The sequence below is a fragment of the Pipra filicauda genome, unplaced genomic scaffold (assembly GCF_003945595.2).
Source record: "Pipra filicauda isolate LSUMZ 115617 unplaced genomic scaffold, ASM394559v2 scaffold495_size435866_pilon, whole genome shotgun sequence".
Lineage (NCBI taxonomy): Eukaryota > Metazoa > Chordata > Aves > Passeriformes > Pipridae > Pipra > Pipra filicauda.
This window is the reverse complement of record NW_024104637.1, coordinates 410,443-433,541: the sequence shown is the minus strand read 5'-3', so window position 1 is coordinate 433,541 and position 23,099 is coordinate 410,443. Positions and strand designations below refer to the sequence as shown.

The window sequence follows — 23,099 nt, the reverse complement described above, 5'->3', positions numbered from 1 at the left end:
TGAGGCCTAATGGTCATCAGTGCATAGAGCAATCCGTTTCTGTGCTGTTCATGTCACACCAGTGATGTTTGTGAAGATCAGGCAGAATAGTGTGGTTTGGGGATTCTAAATCAGACACTGTTTTGCAGTGCTCATATTTGTATGTGTTTTATCCCAGTAGTGTTACAGCAGGTGGCAAAAGTTATTTGGAATCAACAAATGACAAAAACCTTTTGGTTTACCAGTCTACACAAGAATATATGTGATTGTGAAATAACCATGTGTGAGGTGCTGGGCCTCGCAGAAGAAAAGCCTTATGTTGAAAAGCTGTTTGGCAAGACTGCAAATGTTTGTGGACCTCCCTATGGGCTCTGGCTCCCATCATGCTTACAATTTTATTGTGATGAACTAGTAACATTCTAGTTAAGTACAGAAATGATTTCATACACAAGTACTATCACTCCATGAGGTGGAGGGGGATTGACTCCAGTCAGGGGTAAACTGAGGCAGGACAGTTTGCCCCCAGTGAGGCCTGGAATCTGTACAGAGAGTGCAAGCTTTCTGTGAGAGCCGTCGGTGAGACCAGGATGTTTACTGGTGTTGCATCAAACTCCAGATATACATTGCCTGTGATGGCTCCTAATGGGCCCATAAATGTGTGACTGGCAGTCAACTACTTCATACTATAAAAGATGAATCCGAATTATAAAAATTATAATGTTTCTGAAATGCCAAGTGCTGTTGTACTAGACTTTATATTTTGCAGAAATTCCTGAGATTCGTCGCGTTGTCCGGGCCCACACAATCAGACACACCTGTTCATCGGTCCGAACTTGGAAACTAGGTCTGCCAACTGGGAAAAGATTGTCTCAAGTACTGTTAACTTCAAGTAAATGACCACTGTAACCCACTTGGATCTCCTCAATGCCGATGGACATGAATATATTATTGTCTGTACTTTTGCTGTTACTCAGTTCTTATGTTTTGACATTTTTGGAGATGACACTTCATCAATACGCTGTTCAAGTCACTTACCTGTGTCATGGTCCAACCACAGACCACACGGTGCAATGTAGCAGGGTGTGTTTATGCTGATACTTTTGGTCTGTGTTTGGCCCCAGCCACCCGTAGTAGTTTATACTCTCCCTGCCAAGTTCACTGATAAAACAGTGAATTCGTCCTTGGAGGGAGAACTTCTGTATTAACTATTTTAATTGGTGCTCTACTATTGGTTCATTGTCTGCCAAGGGCATTTGGAGGAGAAATCGAAGAGGAGGCGAGGAAGGCTTGACTCCCAACTCAGTCAGAAAAGACCCCCAAAGCGTACTGCGTGTGCGTTAAGGGACTGCCGAAGTTCTCACGTGTGCGCTGAAGGGATGGACTTACATAACCAAGAGGGTGGGATTGGAAACCTCTGGCTGGGCATTGATGACCACTCCTGCCTAGGCTGAGGTCACTCACTTAATTGTATAAAAGCAGACAGTGCTCTCTTGGAAGGGAGCTCGCTTCACTCCAAGGGCACTGTTGCCTTTTGGCAGGGACACCTGCCAGTTTGTGAACTTACTGACTCTCCAAGGATGCAGCTTCTGCTATGGGTAATTATCAGTATGCTGGGTCAGTAAGATAACTTTATGGGCAACAGCTGGGTAACTGGGGAGGTCCTGCTGGGGGCTTATTTCTCTCCTCCTTCCTCCCTTTTGGGTTTGTTCGTTTTGCTGGCCACTTCTTGGTAATAAATATCAGTTTTGCTGAGCTTGCAACGCTGTCATGGTTTTCAAGCTTCAGTACGTTCGAACCTCTCCCTAATACAGTGTGGTACCAGCAGTACTTACAGCTTCTGCCTCGTTACACCAGCCCTGGAATTCCTGCATATTGCACATGGTTTCTGTGTTAATTACACAGAAAAATATATGAAAGCCTACTAATCCTCCTTGTTGGGAGGTAGAGAGTGCAGCACACACAGCAGGACTGAACAGTTTTAATTAGAGGGCAGCGTATCCGGACCAAGTGCTGGAGTTCTCTCTCCTGCATATGGGAGAATTAGAAGTCTAAATGAAGAGGGTAGAAGGCAAAGAGGCTAAAAAGAATGACTTGGGAAATAACAACACTATGAAAACATAAAGGGGAAAACAAATTAAGGGGGGGTGTTTTTTTTTTAGTGGTGTCAGTTGTTATTTTACTTTAATAAAAGAATCGGAGGGAAAAAGCAGCCCATTATTTTGAGGGCAGCCTTTCCTACAGCAGCCCCTGTACTGAGCCCTGTTGTAGGTACTCTTTGAATCACCTGACACACTCTAAATTCCACTTTTTTCTGAGATCCCAGAGGCCCTCCATTCTAGAGGTGGCACATTTGGCCACATAAACAGCACAGGTAGAAGAGCCTGTTTCTAATAAATGTCAAGGTGAGTTGTCAAGATAGGAAACAGTTTCTGCATCAGTAGAACTGTGCCTTCTCTGCTCTAACTTAACTAATAAACCCAGTTTCCAAGGATGCCTTCTCCTTAGCTTTCGCTTAAAACAGGCAAAGCAAGCTGTTTATTCCTAAACCTTTATCTGCCAAGAAATTTTAATTCCCCACTAAAAGCCATATGGTTTGCTTTCTTTCCTTCCCTCTTGATGTCTTTCCCTCTCGGAACATCGCAATAAAGTCCCTTTGTCTCACACAGCCAAAGACCTGCCTCATACTGTTTTTGATGTTCTCTCCCATCCCCATCTCTCTTTATTGCCTGCATGCTACATAAACACAGTACATCCTTAGTAAATGCACAACCTGCTACCTCTTTTCCATCTCACCAACTTCACAGATCTTTCATGCCATTTTTTCATGCTGCTCTGGGCTAGCTTTGCCTTTCTTCATAAGCTTTTAATGTTACTACTTTCTTTTCCACTACATCTGTTTCAGCTTTTGCTTGTACATGGTTTGTTTCTCCACCTGTTAGTAACACTAACTGTAATAGACCAAAGGTCAAATAAGGGTACAGCAGAACCAGAACTACAGCCTAGACTTTAGGATTTTGGGATTGTTTCAGCTTTGCAAAGCTCTACAGAAATGCCTATAGCTAACCCTTCTAGCCACAGAGGGAGGGAGAAAAGACTCCATGGCAGATGGGGATTAGTTAAAAATATTCTCATCCTAAGGAACAAGTGAGACATAAAAACCTTTTGTGTCCGTTATTTTGAAGTAAAATTGTTCTTTACCTTTTCTAAAGATTCCTCTTCATAGCCCCTGCCAGACTTCTCCATCTGCTCATCAGTTGACTCCACTATCACAAGACTAGTTCTCCTTGGAGAGGGGTCATCCTGGTGGAGCTGGGCATCCTCGGGCTCCTGGATGATGGGAGAGTCACCTCTCTGTGCAGAGGACGGGGGCTGTGGGGATGTTTTTTCTGTCTCTCCCTTGGCTGTGCTTCCTGCTTTCCCAGTTACCGGTGCCGTAGACTGCTCTGTTCCCGGAGCTGTGACCCTGTCAATCACAGATCCAAGAAGTTACCACCATGCAGTGCTTCCCAAGTGCCATAAATGGAACACTATGCAGTGAATAAATATTGCTGCGTCACCTGTCGCCTAGAACAACTGGTACTCCTTGACAAGAACTACACAGAAATCTGGCTGGGCATCCCTCTCACCTTCCCAAGCCAATCTCCAAATGAATATCCAAACCTTGCACCCACTTCTGCAAAACTTGGCACTTGTAAAATATTTCAGCGAGCTTCACTGTCACCTGTGCCCTCACAACTCTATATATTACCTACTATTATTTTAGGGAAAGAGATTGGATCGCTATAGATGGATGAGGAGCAACTACTACATTAATTGCAATCTACAAAGCTGCAGGGGAGGAGAGACCAACTTCTATGTAGAATTCCAGAGCCTTACCAAACAGAAACTTTGTAGAGAATCTGGTGTTGATTGTATTTCTATTTTCACGGTTGGACACTGCTATGATTTCACTGCTGTTGCAAGCTATTGAAACCTATTATTACATACATTACTATGCAACATATATATATGAAGGAAGCACATCTAATTCAAGCATATGTACGTGCAATATTGTTGTATAATTCCTCTTAAAACATCTTCTTTACAAGCTATTTAAAACTAGCCCTATTTTCCTCCAATTTTTGGACCTGCAGTGTAGTGATATTCTCCTGCCATCACTCCTCTTGTGTAGTATTGGCAATATTGTCTCATGTGTCTTCTCTATTCCTCAAAAACATTCATTTCTTCAGGCAAACCCTTAGGAAGCATTGGTATTTTTACCTATTGGTGTAACAAAAGTCTTCTACCTTAGATGCTCTTTTCTGTCTCCCACTCTCTCTGTCCTGGCTGTAAAGCACATCCCGAGCACAAGAGACCATCTGCTGGACTCAACTGCCCTTTGACTGTTTGGAGCTGCATCTCCACATCAAAGCTAATCATTGATCAACTTGATCAACCCAGTGGAGAGGTCTCAGCATGGTCACAGGATTAGGGATGGTGTGGATAAACAAACGTGATCCGTTTCAAGTTCCTTTTCAAATGACACCAACCCCACTGAGAGTCCCACAGAAGAATTCAGGGTTGATTCCACTAAGTTTAACATCACTTCCCATCTAACACACAAAAACTTATACACAGTTTGGAAAATACCCAACCCCACCTCTACATTAACCCTCTTTTCTTCCATATGCACTACACTTGGTTATTGCTTTGTGTTCACAGCGACAAACTGACTTTCTCTCCTGAGCCTTAAGGCTTCCTTCACATGGATTGAAAAATCAAGCCTGGGCACAACTGGAGGAGAATTAAACAGCATTCCTGTGTTTCAAAGAAAACTGTACAAATCCTCTTATTACACAAAGAAGAGGGAATCTGTTCTACCTCGGTTTCACCCTGCTCTCTTGACACTTACGAATATTCATGCTGTGAAGCAGATGGTTTTCCTGGCACGTCTTGGGGTTTCCCTGAGAATTCGGTTTCTACTTGTTCCTTATGTGCTTGCCTCAGGAGCTCAGCCATGGATACCTCTGCCTCGCTCCTGGGAGTACTGTCCTGAAAAGGAGAATAACTGGCAGACACTTCTTCCTCGGAGACAAGAGGAGGGTGTTCGGTTGGCTCACTGTCTTTAGATATTCTGTGGTGTTCCTGCTTGTGTCTTGAGCTGTACACTTCTTCTTGCAGTGCAGAAAACCCTTCAACAACACAGAGGAGAAATGGCATTACGAGAAGGCAGGAACTCCCTCTTGTGCTCCATGTGCATTTAAAATCCCTGCAAGGAACACATTACCTGCAACTCTCAAACATCTTGAGTGGGATGGGACATAACCTCTCTAAGTAGCTGAAGTAACAATGGAATACCACTACTATTGCCAAATTTGGACAGTAACAGACAAAATAAAGTTGATCCAGAAATTTAGCTAAATTAATTAATCTTGAAATCCTCAACAAGATTCACAAAAGAATTTGATACAAGAACTAGCTCATTTATGTGCTTCAAAGCATAACAAACACACCCACTCACCCCCAACCCCTAATCTCAAAGCAATACTGAATGAAGCACATAGAAGACTCACTACTGCACTCACATAATTTGGAAGTGCTTCTTCAGTTTACAATCAATGATCTAATGCACCGAACTTTTAAACTTGAGAAATGGAATCATGTCCTAGCAGAATAACAATACCCTGGATGCTTGAATCCAAAGGTTTTGTCAAAGCACAGAAACATTTTCCTTTTACAAGTCTCCATCAAATCCTAATACAACCTTCTGAACTGTCATGAAAGTACTTGTATGAGCAAAAGAACCCCAATAAACCAGGCAAAGGTCTCTGAGCACATTATTTGCTTGCTAAGAACCAGTTAAAGCACAGATCTTATCCCTGGTCAGACAGTGACCCATGTGATGCCAGGCTTGCATTCATTCATCCATACTACCCGTGCTTTCAAAATGGGATTCTAGTGCTCAAACATTTCCAAACAGAAGCTTCTGCCAACTGGCTGAGCAGCCACTTACCTTCGCTGTGGTCCAGTCCTATGGACTGTTCCATCTCCGTGTAGGTGCGGGTGCCGTGGACCTGCGTGGAGTCGATGCCGCTGGTCTCCATGAGGTGAACGATATCCATCCGGTTGATTTTCGTGAGACATTGGGTAAGATTTGTATCTGTGGCATCAGAACAACACCGTGGAGCTCAGTTAAGAATTAAACATGGTCTCTCCTTTCTGTTTTCCACGTGAAAGGCATACGTGGGACACTGACCGATACAATATCATATATAAATTACAGATACATTTGGAAGCATTGCTATGTAAAATCCAAAAAGAACCGAATGGTTGTTATAAAAATTGATTTTTCCTTTAACAATTTTGCCACGTTATACAGATAATACTAGAAATAACACTCTGTAAGTATAATTCATTCTTTCCATAGGCAAAATATTGCCCAAATTTCTTCTTTGTGATTACAACACAATCAAGTAGCAAAGAGGAGACAGTCAGATGCCAAATGGAAACGAACCTGTTGCGTGTTTCCCATCCCTTTCAAGCCAGTACTTGAGGAGTGCGTGGCTCTGGTCTTGAAGTGAATTGGGATTTTCGATTCGGATCTGGTGAATTTGCTCTTCTGTGAAATCCAGTTCTCTTGCTAGCTCTGAAAAAGAAATCCATCTCTGTAAAGGGGTCATCTAGTACTCCCCTGGACTCATTTCATTTACAGAAAAGTAAATGTCTATAAGTTACAGCTGAACCCCAAAATCTGAAAAAAATGGGAAACTGGTGTCTTTCTGATGAACAAAAACCAACCACTATTTCACCCTCCACAGTAACATTTGACAAAGTAATCTTTAATAGAAGCAGTCTTTACCATAATAGAAAAAAAAGGACTATTTATGGAGGTCTATTAACCTGCCCTCCCTATAACGCCACAGAACATTAATGTCTATCTTGACAAGCATCCACTTTTGTCTAGTTTTGTTTTCAGAGCTGTCTATTAAATTTTTAGTGTATTCCTAATTTGTTACATTGCACAGGTCCCAGTCATACTGATTTCAGGGTAAATCCATGTTGGGATGAGTGACCCATGCTCCCAGTTACTCTATGGATTGAAGCACAGGACAGGAAAGGAAGAGGTGAGCAACATAAGCAAAAAAGTATCAGTGATGTTTTGCGTGTACTCTGAAGGCACTTCTGAAAACAGTATAGAACACAATCTTCACTATCAAGGAACTAAAATGTTTTCCCTGGTATACAGCTATTCCTTAACTCCTAGAGCATAGCTTATTTTCAGGAACCTGATACTGCTCTAGAGAGAGATATAAAAGAGATATAAAAAAAGTGCAGACCTGACACAATTTTTTGCATCATTTTTTTTTTGCCAGACCGCACAGTTTGACACAGCACAGAGATTTCTGCACAGCTCCTTCTCTTTGTAAGAGCCTTGGAGCTGGTTTTCAGCGATATCTGCAGGTAATTCCGTGTTCCTTTCACTTGTCCCCAGTCCCGTTCGCTGCCTCAGGTCTATTAAACCCACAGTCCTAAAGTGATTGCTAAAGAATAAGTTCCTCGTTACCCACTTTAGGAATCTTCAGTAACCCAAAGACAGTAAGCTGATGAAATATTTCTATAAAACATTTTTTAGATAATCAGGAAAAGAAACAAGAAAAGAGTGCGGACCGTCCTTTTTCTCCAGAGCAGAGGACGTGCATTTTACCTGTCCAGCTGAATCCAAGATGATCAGCGATGTGGGCCAGTCTTTCCTCTGTCCTTTCCTGATCATCCTGCTGATCTAAAGGTCAAAGAGAGCTACAAGTTGCCTTTTACAAGTTAAAACCAGTTTCAACGGGTGATACAGTCCAAGAAGGGAAGGTGCTGTTTTTTCTAACTGCTGTGTCTAAATGCGAACAGGCTGCATAACTAGAGCGAGGATTGTAAATCCCCAGGTTAAAAAATAAAACCAAAAAGCTTGACTTTTTTTTTTTAAGAAGCACAGGACTATCTATATTTTCCATTTGAAAATCAGGCTTTCCAGTGAAAGTTTAAGCCAGGACTGAAGCGCCTACTGTGACTATCTGGGCCAAGCACTTTATTCTAAAACTTCATTCTGACATTAAATTGAAGACTTTATCTAGGTTGAGAGCCATAATTTTCCATGCCTCCTTAGTAAATGCCAGGGTTGAAGAATTCATTGGGACCGGTGCTTCTGATTACGTCCTTTCTGTAGCAGGGAAAGTTCTGTTCAAACAGTCCATATAGCACTTTGGAATATGGTCTGTATTTGAGACACTGTTAATTTAAGTGTCTTTGACTCTTCAGACTAGGGAGTGAGACAAAGTACTCACAACGAAGGCAAGGAAAAATCAGGTGGTCATTCGTCAGTCTTTGTTTATTCAGCTAAGGGTCAGACTGACGGCTCCTCCCATCCCCACAGCTAATTTGAGGATGGCAGAGTTTGAGTTTTGATTTTCCCTGAGCGCACACACAGACTGTGATACCTCAGAACCAGGACATTGCTTAGGGTTCACGATACATGCACGTGTCATTTCAGCTCCTGGATTTCCACTGTGGCGGCTCAGCAGGAGTACACAAGTAGGCGAGAGGAAAACCGAACCCCAGAAAACTTGTACTAAAATTACCGGTGACTCAGAGCTTTCTTGACACACAGATCGTCAAAAAAAGGAACATGAAAAGCTGAACTCTTTAAAACTTCTGCAGATCTCTTTGTGTAACAACTCGAAAGAATATTAATTTGCCCGTCTCGCTTGCAATCAATGCCCAAATATTTTATTATTAGTAAAAGTTATTAGTTAGTAACAGAGCCAGGGAAAGTCAAAAGCCAAAACGTGCATGACCTAAGCAATAGCTTTAATGGCAAAACAATACATATTTTTAGAAGTGTTTTTGTTTCTTAAGGCAACACTTCCCACAAGCACTTATGGGTTTGCAATCTTGAGATCGGTTCACAGACAAGAACACAGACACAACACAAAAAAAACCCACGGCTCACAGGGGGGAAAAAAACGCACAACTAACCACCAAAAGCTGAAAAGAAAATGCCACACATGTTACACCCATACACAAACACGCACACACACACGCACACACACACCCCAAAGGAAACAGAAAACAAAAAAGTTTAATTCATGACATGCGTCGCACAGGGAATCCCAGTCGTTGGCAAATACCTTCAGCATGGTCATGGACATTTTCGTCAGGGATACGTTCAATCTGAGTCTCTACAGACTCATCCCAAATGGGTCTGGTGTCAAAGATGTCTTCAGGAACTGACTGCTGAGTCTCACTGGATGGCACATTTTCAATAACTGAAACTTCTAGGGCGCTACTGCTTTCATCATCTGAAACTAATTCTTGTTCTCTCTCTGACTGCGTGAGTCTTTCCACTAATTTAGAAGCTTCATCACTAATTTCTTCAAAGAACTCTATGGAGTTTTTGTAAAGATCAAAAAAATGGTCCTTACTTTCTTTTGTGGGACTAAAAGCACTGCGGGAGCCTGTAGTGCTTCTGTTTTTAACTGGCAACCGCGATGAAAATACCTTCGATCTTGCTGTTGCTGCCTCATCTGAGTCTAGCTCAAACTTCATCTCACTCTCCCTCTCTCTGGTCTCTGCTTCCACCTCAGCACAACTCCTAGCTTTGACTGAACGCTTAGCCTTTGGGTCCACGGGACTACTCGCGTCAGATTCCGATTTACTCCGGTTATCTTGTTTCGTAGGTACAGCGCTCGTCACGTCGAGAGCTTTGGGGGACTCCAGCTTGCGGGTAGACGTGTCCGCGTAGGTGTACTGCGGTTCGGCTTTTTGGGAAGCGGATTTGACGGGAATTTTAGACTTTGGTTTTGCTTGCTCGTCTTTTCCTTCACACTGCGAACTGTCTAGGAAGTCGTCCGGGGAAAGGCTCTCGTTTTCCGACTGTTGCGAGGATTGCGATGCGGCGGCAGCTGTTCGGATGGGGATTTTGGATTTGCTTTCACAAGAAGGCACGCTCTCCATTAGAGCAGTGGGGATTTCAATCACAGATCTCTGTTCCTCTGGGGAAGAGTCCGGGGACTCCTCGCCCTGTTCGGAACTAACTGATCTGGTGACTTTGGAAAAATCTAATTCATCTTCTACCGCACACTGCTCAGGAGAGATGGGGCAAGGCACCTGACTGCTATCAACCGTGTCGGTCTCCGTTCTGGAGAGGGGCTCAGCTTCAGAGGCAGCAATTTCTTTCTTTGGTGATTTTGAAGAAGCTGAAATACCCATTTTAATTGGAATTCTGGATTTAAGATCTGCTTTTGAGGTGCCTGTGCTGACACCTTCACCTGTGATTTCTTCTGATTTATCACTAGACTCGGGTGACGGGGGTGAATATTTCACTGTGTCTTTTTCTGGTGTATCTGACTCCTCTGATTCTGAAGGTGCAAATGGGTTCAACGAGCCCTCCAGCTTCGAAGATTCCTCCTCTGCTGCTGCTTTCACTTCTTCAGATAATGAAACTTCTTCCTGAGGCTCCTGCCCACCCTGGAAGAAGTGAAAGCTTTCATCTGGGTAGTTCCTTTTGGTCATGTCAATGGCTCCGCTTCTAGTCATCTCAAACAACTTGCCTTCCTGAAAAAGAAAAGGGTTTTGTTCACTGAGTGGCGTCCCTTCTTCAGTGGGTGTCCTGGCCGGTGTCGTGTCAGGGGTTGTGCCTTGCGATCGCCTGTCTACCATCAACCCGAATATCTTTTGTTCCTCTTCTTTCACCCGAGCTTCAAAAGCTTCATCGTCTTCACGTATTTCGCTCCACATGTCAGAATCCACATCGGTTCTAGTGATGACAACGTGACCCATCAATGTCTCCGTTTCATCTCTTATATCCTCAAGGGCAGATTCAGCTAATTGCGTGGCATCTGAGGACAAAGACCCTTGTGACATGGTCTGAAATCCATCCTCTGGTTTGGGCTCTATTTCCATATACACTTCCTCTGAAGAGCAATACTCACTGCCTGTGTCTCTGCTAAGTAAAGCTTCACCCGTCTGATCTTTCCCTGCTGCAACAGAATAGGTTTCCCTAGAGTGCAGACTTCTACCAGATCCTACCTCACTTTCAGAGTCAATAAAGAAATGTCCAGAAGACACGTTTTCATAAGGGCTCACTATATATGGAGCACTACTGTCAGTGGCATCTGCTACACAACTGTCAAGTTCCACTGTTTCAGTGGTAAGGGATGAATACTCTGGTAACGGTTCCTCAGCAGGACTATCTCTTTGAGATGTTTTGAAACCTGTATCTGCTTTTCCCAAATCCCTTCCCAAAGCAGAATGGTCAGTGGTATCATCTTCAGCCAGTTTGCCATCTCGTGGTACAGAGTACTGGGTGGTACCGTGCCCACAAGAAAGGCCCCCTGCCCTCTCTGACACTGCTCCTGTAGAAATGAGATCTCTGTGTAACGCTGCCACGGGTTTGACATCCTTTTCAGTAGCCTCGTATTGCTTGAGTGTTAACGAAGACTCAGCGTGAACTTCTTTCTGAGGACTGTCACCAACGGAGTGACAGAGAGCACCCCCAGGTCGTGTGACTGTCTCACAGTCACCTGTACTGCCACAACATTTAGATTCAGCACAACCATCAGAATGACAAGTGCCTGATTCTCCCGTGGAAACCTCACAGCTGCGCCCAAGGATAAGCGGTTCCTCTTTGTCACCTTTGCCTTCTGTTTTAACTGCACCTATCCCGACAGAGCATTGCTGGGAATCAATGGGTTGGAAACCTGCTTCGTCGGGGCTGGAGCTGGAGTCCATACTGGACGGTAAAGGTGAGGGTGGCTGCACTCGGATCACAGGCTCCATTAAGAGGCCTGAGTCGGCTTCTTTTTTGAGGCGGGTTAATTCTGGCTCGCTTTCCGAAGAGGAAGAGCTTTTCCTAGATTCAGCTGCAGGTGTAACTATTGTAGGTACATCTTTTTCTACTACAGCCGTTGGCTCTGCTGTTTCGGTTTCACATGGAGCTTCTGAGCTGGCAACTACACAAGACTCATCTTGCTTACGATTCTTTTTGTAACCTCTCTTCTGCTTCGCTTCTTGTTCCAATTCATCAAACATTTTGATTTTGGTCACCATTTTAAACATCTCCTCTTCAGGGGTGAATCTCTTCTTCGGTTCGCTTTCCGAGTCATCCTCTGGCTCTTCGTTGACTTCAGGGATCGTGGCCGACTTTGGTATGTTTGACAGTGACTGCAAGTCTGCCGTTTTAGGTGTGATTTCGTAGCTAATTTCTTCTGAACTGGGAGTCTCGGGTGAAACGGGACTTTTCCCCGAACTCTCCATGAGGGATGTTTGCTCTAGACTGTCATCATCGGCACTTCCCTCGGGGTCACGGAGTATCCTGGAACGCACCGATGCCAGCTCTGGGCAGCCTTCTCCTTTGCTAAGAACAGGCTGCAGAGGACCCTGCCCCAAAATACAAGCCTTCACTGTTGGTTCTACGGGGCTGCTTTCAAGGGAATCACGGCAGGGAGACTCTTTCATAGGACTGGGTTCCAAAGAGTCGGGTGTTTTGTGTGATGAGTTATCTTCTAGCACTGGGCTTGCTTCCAGGGAGTCTTTATGACTTATAGTCAAAGAGTCATCTGCAACTGGGCTAAAGCCTTCACTATCATGGCTAGCAAGTGAAAGTTCCAATTTCTGGGGACTTCTAACTGCAACGCGGCGTTCACAGGTTATATCTTTTTCTTTCTCTAAAGCATGTATTTCAGAAGACTTAGTGAAATGTGCAGTGGTTCTGGATTCTTTATCCCTGCTAATATCTTTCATAATGGAAGCTGAGCTACTTTCTTTAAGTTTATCAGCCTCTTCTTCAGAGGCTGTAGGTACACGCTCTTCTGATAAATGGTCAGAATGAGACTTACTAGTCTCAGTAACAGCATCTAGCTGTCTCTCAGTAATACCTTTTTCATCTTCCTTTGAGGAGACTTCCTTCGGAGAGCACGTTTCAGCTGTTGTGTGTGCTCTAGCCGCTCCTTTAGCTTCCTCAGTTGGCCCATCGGTTTTCTTTGGTGAGAATGAAAGGCTTTCTGGGCTCGTTTCTGGAGTCTCTGCAAGACCCTCATGCTTGTAACTTTCCTCAGAGCTGATCTGAGGGGTTCCGTCGAGTAGACTGCCTGGAGAGTCAGCCACACCTTCGTGTTTAAGGCTCTCTGAGCTCCCATCAAAAGCACCACTTTGCAGAGAAAGAGCGGGAAGGAATCCATCTTTCCCATCCTCTGTGGGGAAAGCAACACCAAAAGGACTGGTCAGTACTTGCTCCAAGTTAAGTTCTCCCTCCTCTGTCACCGAGAGGTGTCGGAACTGTTGGTATTTGTCATTATCCTCCAGTTCTTCTTTAATGACGTCAGAAAAGTCTGTTGAGGTTTTCCTGTCAGGGCTGATCTGGAAGTCAGGATCTCCTTGGTCATCAGAAGGTCTGCCCTTCCCAGATGCCATTTCTTTCGCACTTGCATCAACTGCTACAGGAGGGAGAGGCTCCACTGGCTTCCTGTTGCTCTGCTCTTTCGCCTGGTCTTTACCACCAGCTTTCTTGGTGGTTTCAGTGGTAGAAATTTGCGTTTTGCCTTTTTTGGGTTGCGGCTCTTTCTCTGCTTTTGACACCGGGCTCGGCTTGTCCTTCTGTTTGTCTGTCTTGAGGCTTGTGACTCGCCTCGTTTCGCTCTGCGAAGGAGTTGTTTTCCTCCGGGTTGTTTCCTTCTCGGGGGCCTGTTGCTTCTGTTTGACAGACTTGTGCTCAAACAGGCCAGATATGTTCTTGGATGGGTCTTGCCCTGACTGGAAGGCTTTCATCAGCTCACGAACTGACATGGTCTCTTCGAGTCTCTCGGTCTTAGAAGAAGGCGAGACAGGCGGTTGGGCTTTGTGTGCCACCGGTTTCTTGACTTGTGCTGGTTTCTTAGGTGCCTTCTCAGCAGGGCTTTCTTTTGCTTGAACTCTGACGGGTAGTTTGGACCGGACTTTTTGTTCATCTTCCACTCGTTTCTGAAGAGCTTTCACTTTATCTTTTATGGAGCCAATGGGAGTGTCCTCTATAACAGGGGACACGGCTTTAGCCTCTGGAGCAGCTGTCACCTTTAGGCCAGGTTCCCCGCCCTGCGACTCATCTGCAGTGAGCTTTGGTAGTCTCAGCTTTTCTCCGCTGCTCTGCGCCTTGCCTTCCTTTGGTTTTGGCTTCTCTTTTAGTTTTGTCCTGACAGGTTTTTTAACTTCTGAGGCCGCTTTCTGTTGCTCCTTTCCAGTTTTTGGAGATTCTTTTCCTCCTTTTTCAGAATCCCTGCTTATTCCTACAGCTTCAACCTTCTCTTCTACTAAGCCCTCTTGCAAGGTTCGTGGCTGTACCTCAGGAAGAGAAACGTGTGTTTTTAAATCCTCTACCTTTCCTGCCGTGCCTGGTTTCCCCTTTTTTGCTGTCCCTTTGTCTACCCTGACATCTACACCGGCTGGCTCCGTGACGTCTGAGGGAGCATTTCTTCTGGCCTCTTCGATTTCCTCATCGCTGACAATGATCCATTCTTCTTCTACAGGCTCTTGTTTGGAAAGGGACTTCTGCAAAACATGTTCTTCTCTGGTATAGGATCCCCCTCTCAGAATTTCATTTACTTTTTCTAAGTCCTCTTTCACTCTTTCAACTATTTCAAAAGGCTCTCCTGGCTCTTCCTCAGCAGGTTTTCCAAGATCTTTCACTTTAATGGAGCCTGATTTATCAGAAGGGTCAGTTGTCAGGATGGCAGTCATTTTGATCAAATCTTGTTTCATCTCAGAAACTTCAGACAACAGGTCTGGACTGGCTAGTACAGGGACTTCATTAACCAGATGGCTTTTCAGGATAGATGTTTCTGTAGACTCTGTCTCGTCATCTTTGATGCGAATGAAAAACATTGAAAGTAAAGTGGAAATCAAAAATAGAGATTGGAAAATGTAATCAGGACTGAAAATGACAGTCTTTGGTTGCAGTGGTGGGAAAGTCAACAAAATGGGCCGGGAATGATGGATCCACAAGATTTGAGGGTACAAGAGCAAAGCAAAGCTAACGGGGGAGGGAAAAAAAAAAAAAACAACTGAAAAGGAAAATGGCAGGAAATAACTTGCTTCACTTTATCGCTAGAGCACAACCACACATACAGTATCAAAGCTGGAACAAACCAAATCAGGACACCACTAAAAAGAAACCAAAACAACAACAACGAAATTTCAAACCAAAACCAGAAGAAACACAGTGAAGTTACACAAAGAGAGGCATCTCAAGATTGTTCAGATGTTACAGATCAATGTTCAAATAAAAAGAAAAAACAAGAAAAAAGGGGGAAAGCATTAGAACTGATTGAAAGTCGATTTCCTCTAAGAGAAAGCCAGTGTTAGCAAACTGTCAGAGTAACATCGGGTTAACGGTTTTGTTTTTCTTAATGACCAAAATAAAAGGTGAAAAGTAATTCTGCAGTAATCTAAAATATGACCGAATACGTAGAGATCTGAATCAGCTGCAAACCGGCATTTCATCTAAGGGGATTTCACACCTACACAATGAAACAAACAGTCTTTTGTTTTAAGAGGCATGGTCCTTTCCTTGGAACATCCTCATTGACAACTAATGAACTGACTGAGGAAAGAGAAGACAGAGAAGAAAAGGAGAGAGAATAGGAAAAAACTGTGAATCAACTTAGAAGTGATTTCAGAGTTTTAAAAAATGTAATGTATGGCAACCCAAAATCAGAGACAGTCACACTAGACACATACGTACAATTCATGTAAGGCAAGTTATTTCCATGCAAAGCAAAGGTGTTGCAAAGGCTGCTGGGGATGCTGTAGCTTCGGTTAAAAAAGAAGAGCTCTAAAAATTAATCATATAAAAATTAAAGGTACATGAGAATCCCGTAAAACATACTGTGGTGAAATATTTGTCTAATCTGGCAATCAAGATACAGGAAGCTGGCTGCAGCAAATTCCCATTATGCCACAGCTGCCTGCTGGGAATGCTTCTTTCAGCAAGGACTCGTAGGAAACGGATATTGAACAGAATGAAACGGTGGAGGACTGAAGCAAGTTACGAACAGAACACAACGCTTAGGAATTACAACTGGACATTATTTCCCTTTAAAGGTAGCACATCACATGGAACTGCACATTTCGGCACTCCAGACTTAAAGCCAAAGCGCTAATGCAAATAAGGAGAACCTAAGCAATACATAAGTAGCCGTATTTATCTGTAAAAAACAGCTGTTTTGCTACACTGTTCTCCTGGGTGTAGCGAATGCTACAAGTCTGTGGTGTACATTACGTACAACCAGGTCAATGAAGGGCATTATGGTGCTGAAAATGTGGCCTTTTTGTGCCACTGTTTCGGTGTGAACTGTCCAGCACACACCGAAATGCTGGTCAGTAGCTTCACAGACTTGTAATATATATTTTCATAAATATCAAATGCATGACTGTCCCACTGGCCAAAGAAGCAAGTTAATTAGCCGGAAGCAAAGCAGCTCCTGTGGGAAATAAAGGGCTTCTCTGTAGCCTGGGGAGTTGGTGGTGAGGAAGCAGCGGTGGAACAATGCAAGATGTGGCACTTTAACTGGAAACAAAACAGATGTCATTCTTTCCCTAAACAGATCCAAGAAATGGCTCAATTGGAAGCAGACTCTCTTTAGTCCATGTAGGTATTTGTTTGATTTGCATCTTCTCCCAAGGAGACCTCAGTGACCCCCTCGCGCTCAGTTTCTAACAGTAACAGCCTGATTCCGGAGGTACAAGGGGTACACGCGCTGTGCCAAGCTTTAATGTCATATTTCCAGCCATATTTCACCACAGTACAGGGCAGGGAGGGCGGGGAGGCTTAAACAGCCTGGTTACTTTGGACAGTATCGCTTTTTGGCACGCTTGTATTCCATGAGATCCATGGAATACACGGGAGCCTTCACTAAGTTTTCATTAAAAGTGATACTGTCGTCTGTCTCAAGTATGAGGCAAGGATGGGTGTTGACAAGTGGAGAAAACAAAAAAAATGGAGGGATGAGCATCCATACAAGCAAAATAGCAATAGCAGGATCACTAGGGATGTCAAAGGAAAGTAAATGCTTAGATGAACGGTTTTAAATTGTTAATTTATACGTTAAAATGTATTTAATTGGATAGCTGCTTCGATAATAAATTGTTTTCTATTAAAGTACTGATGTTATTAGCAACAGCAGTTAAAAACTTAGCTCTCTTTCATGCTTATGTTTACTCTTAAACCATCTTTCATACGAACAGCATTATAACACTTTCAAGTCAAAAAAAAGAAAATCTTACTTTTTTCTGACGTCATGTCAACCTGGAAGGGGAAAAAAAGGGGGAAATTTAGAAGTTCAAATCAAATTATACATGGAAGTGAAGTTAAATCCACTAGATATATGGAGACACACAGATTCACGGACTTATATGGAACCAAGAATGTATTTACAGTAACAGCAAAAGCATGGTTTAATTTCCTTAGTGAAAGAAAATATAAACCTTGCCAAAAAAACACATGAAACAAAATGCACTGTCAGACTATGAAAATTCAAGAGGCAAATTTTTGAGGTTGCCTTGTGATTTGAGTTTATTTCTGTTCTGCCAGCATTTGTCCACACAAGCACATGTCGGGTAAATTTGGCCACGCAAAAGTACCCAAATTTAGAAGTAGCATTAAACACTCAGTTTGCTGTACAAACTCGTGGTGGGGGTAGGATGACCGTGGGGAATGGAAATCAGCTGTGCAGTACTGCAAGTACAAGATATCGTGTGTGTTAAGGCCCCCAAGTTTTTTTGTGAGTGTTGAAAACGTTGTAGTTGTTTGAAAATATTCTTGATAAAGATAAATGCAATATACTGGCTCAGTTATGATCTGAGTACATCTTTGCTTTTCAATAAACTGACAACAAACAGAAGTAAATCGCTGGCCACACGTGCACGTCTGTACATGCCTTGCAGTGCTTAGGCTCACAAAATTAAATTTTACACTCAGCAGTGTGTGTTATGGATCCATAATAGTCTGAATTCCTCTGACGCACAGGTCACCCTACATGGTAACCTGGGATCCTTTAATTTCCCTTACTTTATGTTCTTCCAGATCAGCATTATATCAGCATACTAATAAATATTATTAACATAAAAAATAATAAAGTCAACCAAAAATAATTTAAAATGGGAGGCGGTTTTAGCCACCAACGGGGCTTGTCTTTTTGTGCTTTAGTTTCTTACACACAAATAGAAGTCATATTTACCACAGGAGTGGTAAATACCTCTATAATGATAATAGGAAACTGCAATCCATGCCACAGAACTGCTGAACTCTGTTCTGCATCCATGGAAAAGATGTCCATCCGCTTTGGGGAGCTGGCTGCCTATTCTCCCTCTTCTTTCCAACAGCTGAACATCATCAAAATGTGGGGATGCTTTTCTAATGTTACCCATTCAGACCTTAAGGAACATCCACACCTGCCAGAACAGGGCTGGGAGCACAGAGGGGAGTTGGTACCAATTAGTTTATGCTGAAGATGAAAATTCTAAACCTTATACTCCAGGCAAACTTACTTGTGACTTCTGAGTCAACACTGACTTTGTGCTGGATGTTAAAAATGCAGAAGATTTCTAATTTTGACACGGGGCAAGTTGAACTCTGTACATTGTAAAAGTGAGCCTGTACAAGAGCCTTGAATTGCACTCCTCCTTTTTGTGTTTCTAGCACTGAGCTAAGGATGAATGTGCCTGTTTTACTACAGATTTAATATTCCAAGTTGTGTCTGCTAGTTGTGTTTGAGTGGTGTGAGTAGGCATGAACATGCTCAACATTACCTCTTCTGGTTCTTGATCTGAATCTGATTCCTTTCAGTTCCAAATTGCCATGTGAAAAGAGAAGGGGAAAACAGCAGGCAAAATGTAAAGAGTAGGAAAAAGTAACTTCTGACAACATTTAACAGAAAAGACGAAAATGCAGAACGTTTCTGCAACTGATTTCTTATGTCAAAAAGCAGCAAAACTGAACTGTCAGTTCAAAACACAAAGGGCTACAGAACTGAGCAAAATACAAACAGAAAAGTTGCTTCTGGGTGTTAGACTTCTAGTGATCCTTATTTGTACCAAAACTGTAAATATATACATGCTTTTTCTCTACAAATTAGCATGAATAAATACTTTAAATAGTTAAGAACATTACCCATTGAAAGTTAAAAATATGTTGAGATGTGGTGTTTTAAAAGCACACAAAAATGCTATAATAAGGATTATACTTCATTCCTCTTTAAAATCCCTGACCACGAAACTTGAACTGTGTTTTGCCCTCCTCCTCCTCCTTTCTTGTTTGTATTATAATGCTGATGACCAGAGATCAGTGTAATTTCACAGTACCTTTGTGTAAATGGGTAAAGTGATGTTTAAATTACATATGGCTTGGTGAACGAGGCCCCTTGTAGATTTTGGCTCCTTCATGAAGGATAATCGTCCACAGGGTTCTTGAGTGGTATCTCGCACCTGCCAGAGCAAAAATACATCTTTTTAAATTGAACAGTCCAGGGACAAAATCGGGTTATAGTTGGGAATTTAGCTAAATTGATTTTTTTTTTCTTTGTTTGCAAAAAATATGGTGAAACAATAACTTCAAATATCCAAAAAAGGAGTCATTAACATTACCTTAACAAATAGAGGAAGTCTATTCTCTTTGAAGGCAAAAAAGCTGAATATATGATGCTGCCCACTCTTTGTGAGAGGCACCAAATTGCCAAAGCAGTCAACGTAGATGGGTTTTCCTTCTAATACCTGTTGGAAAGGGAAAAGGCAGCAAAGCAGCAATTAATCACAGTGATTAGGTGGTTAGGATTCCTTCTTACAGAAGAAATCACAGGCAGAGAAGTATTTTCTTCAGCAATCGAATCAAAAGTCAAAGGCAGTGTTTCTCAGTAGATTTCTATTTATTTCAGGTGGATTTGTAAAGGCCTAGAGCTTTTCCAAGTCAGGCCTCAGGTAAATATCTATCTTAAATCCCTATATAATGGTACTGTTACATCTTCAGATTGTGCTGTTATGGCCCCCCCACGTGTTTAAATATCAGATTAGCAGTCTGGGAGATGTTCCCTTCAGCCTGACAAATTAATGTCTCATCCTTACTTCCCAGAAATTTAGCCTTGGAAGTTTGATAATCCTTATTTTATCTACCTGCTCTGCACAAGAAATGCCTGTCAGAGCTTCAGGAACAGCGAGGACAGATTTTTTCAATGTGGGATTCTCAAGGAAAAGAGGTTGAACTAAGCAGAGGAATGTGCCATGCCTGTAAGTTAAAGCACTTCCAATCTGTCATCCCTTCTGAGGAAGCTGACAGAGCCAGAAAAACTGCATTCAGCAGGCAATTTCCTGGAAAGCTTTTGCCTGTTCAGCAGCAGATTTAATTTTATTTTTGTAAAGCAGAATATTAATCAATCTTGCTACTTCAACTTCTTGGTACATAAAGGTGCTGACAAAACATGACTACTGTCAAACTGCCTTTTTGGTTAGTGATATGGATTTAGGAGTTACTGGAAATTGGGATTTACATTTGCTTTTTGGCTCTGACTATCCCCCTTCAGCCCTGTGGGCTCAAGTTCAGCTAAGAGTTCAGCAGCTTCCCATTGGGAATAGTGTTTCATCACTACTTTCCCCTTATATCTGACTAAAGTCCAAGTATCCATCTTATCACTACAGTTGATACTGCCTCACGACAGTAGTTGTTGGCAGTTTTTTTGCAGTACTTGTAGCAGATAGAAGGCAGAAAATATTACTTTAAAAGCAGACGCTATAAAATAGAGGAAAAGAGTCCTGTACAGTACCTCTACATCCCTGCTTCTGGCAACTTCAGCAAAATTTTCCTGTTGTTCTAGAGTTTTATCCACCTTGTCGTCCGTCATGCAGAAACACCTTAACCGCGCTTCGATGGGATCGTGGGATTTGGCAAACACCACAAATTTGGCCATGTAGGGGACACAGATAATCTCTCTGTACACTTGGGAAGCAAAAGTAACAGATTCTTGTGTCTGTCGACAGTCTATCAACCAAAATCTGTAAAGGAAAATGAAGAGTTGGGTCATCAGCACAGAAAGATTTAAGAAAGAAAATTATATGTTTCCCCAGCCTGGCAGCATTAGTTGGTAAGCCCAGCGATTGTAGATAACAAGTCACAAAAAAAGAATTGTCACGCTTGTTTTTTGTCCCCCATCTAACTTAAAGGATAGCAGCACATTCCTTATACACAATATCAAAACCTGGAGGTCTTTAGGTCAATGTAAATGATCTCGTCCTGCGTGCAATGTCAGAAATGATTCTCATGTGAATTTAATCACCAAGTATTTTCCAGGGAGTAACATGTGCTGCCTGCTTTCCCAGCCATCCCTTTGGTTCCTCTGCGGAGCTGATGACATTTCTTCTACATAAAATCCACTGTGTGGGTGGAAATCACGCTCGAGTTTCATACCCGTAGGATGGAGACGGAAGTCGGGAGAGGTCAAAGACAGCTCAAAAGCTGATCTAATCTACAGGGGGCTTATTCCTTACTGTGGATTACATGGCATTACAACCCCAAAGCACACCTTCTCAGCGTGACCGCCCTGGGCTTACTCATCTGCAGCTGAATAACAGGGAATTTTGTGCTGTGCTGCTCTTTAGAACGTTTAACAAACACATCGGTCAAAAAAAAACAAGCTGATGACATTTGAAGGAGAGAAAGCATGTGTGGCACAGAAAGGATCTGCACACCGATACTTTCCTTTTCCTGTGTGGGAGAACTATGCTGTGCTGGACTCAAACTGGAGAGGCTACATCCTCTGAGAAACCACCAGATGCCTCAATGATTTGCTGTCATACACCAGGGGCTAAAAAGCCCAAACAGAGACAATTTTTTAAAAAGCTGCAGCTCAGGAAATGGAAAACAACAGCCAGGCCTCCAAGTCTGCAGTGTGATTCACATGACAAATGTATCTCTTTCCCAAGCTCATTTTGGACAATGTTAGTCTTGTGAATGGAAAAATTCTTGTCCATCATTAATGATTTAGCTAGACAGAAAAAATTACTGTGAATAGCAAACAGTTAGAAATCAGCCCATTCTTGGCAAGGCAAAAGGACAGCAGCACTTTTAGACCAGGGCACAAGTGAAAAAAATTAAGGTTAGCTTGTCCTTTGGCAAAGAAAGTAATTATTTCCCTGACTCCAAATCCATGAAAAATCCCATTTTCTAACTTTACCAGCACTTAAAGTCACGTTTGAGTGAAAGGAGTCAGCTGAACATTCATTTCATTTACAAAGAAAAGGTAGAACCCCTTAAAATCTCCACATGGGACCCTGCCTATATCACAGAACATTAACAACAGTAATCAATTTTCATGTCATCATCAGGATTAGGAAAGATCCACTATAAATATGGGCTGTAGATTCATAAACTGTCACCCTCATTCTGGCTGTATTCCACATGTAGCCTTGCTGGGGACTTCAGAGTTTCAGGGACTTGGACCTCTCAAACTCTGCATCTAGTTTACACATATGGTTCTTAAATTAACCTTTAATTCAGCTTTAATTTCGCCCTTTACACAGACTGAGAGTTAAACACGCTGTAAGATCTCCCTCTTGTGGTCACTGCTGTTACAGCAAAATGTTGACCTGAACCAAAAAGGAATGTACATCAGCAAAGCATCCAGCTTAATGGGAACAAAAAGCCCTTTCTGAACTGAGAAAGTATAAAAAAATAATACTTTATTTTGCCTAACGTTAAACTGGGGGTTGGATTGCAAGAGCTGATCTCATCTTAACACTCAATACCTTATTTCACCATATAACAAATCTAATCTAATAGTAATAACTGCCCTGGACACTCAGGGTTGGCACTGAATTCACTGAATTTCATGGGCAAGTTATCCAAGATTTTTGTTTGCTAGACCACACTCCCTAAATGGAACACTTTCCAGATCATGGATTGCATCTCCTGTTACAGGGGAGGAGATTTCTGTGCACTTCTGTGACATAAATCATGGCCAGTGTACAAACTAAAATACATACATATATATGTAGTATTATTATTATTATTTTAATATGAAATTCTGTTTTCAGGAAGAAAGCAGTTGAACCTCGTCCCAGGAACAAATGGTTGGAAGAGA

The 23,099-nt window shown here is 42.6% G+C and overlaps 1 protein-coding gene across 34 annotated transcripts in view; it reads right to left on the bottom strand.

Moving 5' to 3' along the window:
- Positions 1-3,135: 3,135 nt before the first annotated feature.
- The window catches only part of ANK2 (ankyrin 2), a 261,559-nt gene continuing 241,595 nt past the window's right edge, over positions 3,136-23,099 (bottom strand). For 19 of the 34 annotated variants that reach the window (XM_039386600.1, XM_039386605.1, XM_039386612.1 and 16 more), the window contains 11 exons: positions 20,787-21,015; positions 19,618-19,743; positions 19,336-19,458; positions 18,784-18,813; positions 17,260-17,281; positions 9,135-14,837; positions 7,664-7,738; positions 6,473-6,604; positions 5,972-6,118; positions 4,871-5,150; positions 3,136-3,442 (listed from right to left, as the gene is read on the bottom strand). In XM_039386600.1, the coding sequence (XP_039242534.1) occupies positions 3,151-3,442; positions 4,871-5,150; positions 5,972-6,118; positions 6,473-6,604; positions 7,664-7,738; positions 9,135-14,837; positions 17,260-17,281; positions 18,784-18,813; positions 19,336-19,458; positions 19,618-19,743; positions 20,787-21,015 (7,159 nt within the window). In that variant the 3' untranslated portion in view covers positions 3,136-3,150. The remainder of the gene's footprint in view (positions 3,443-4,870; positions 5,151-5,971; positions 6,119-6,472; positions 6,605-7,663; positions 7,739-9,134; positions 14,838-17,259; positions 17,282-18,783; positions 18,814-19,335; positions 19,459-19,617; positions 19,744-20,786; positions 21,016-23,099) is intronic. The other 15 variants (XM_039386627.1, XM_039386617.1, XM_039386619.1 and 12 more) reach the window with 2 other exon arrangements.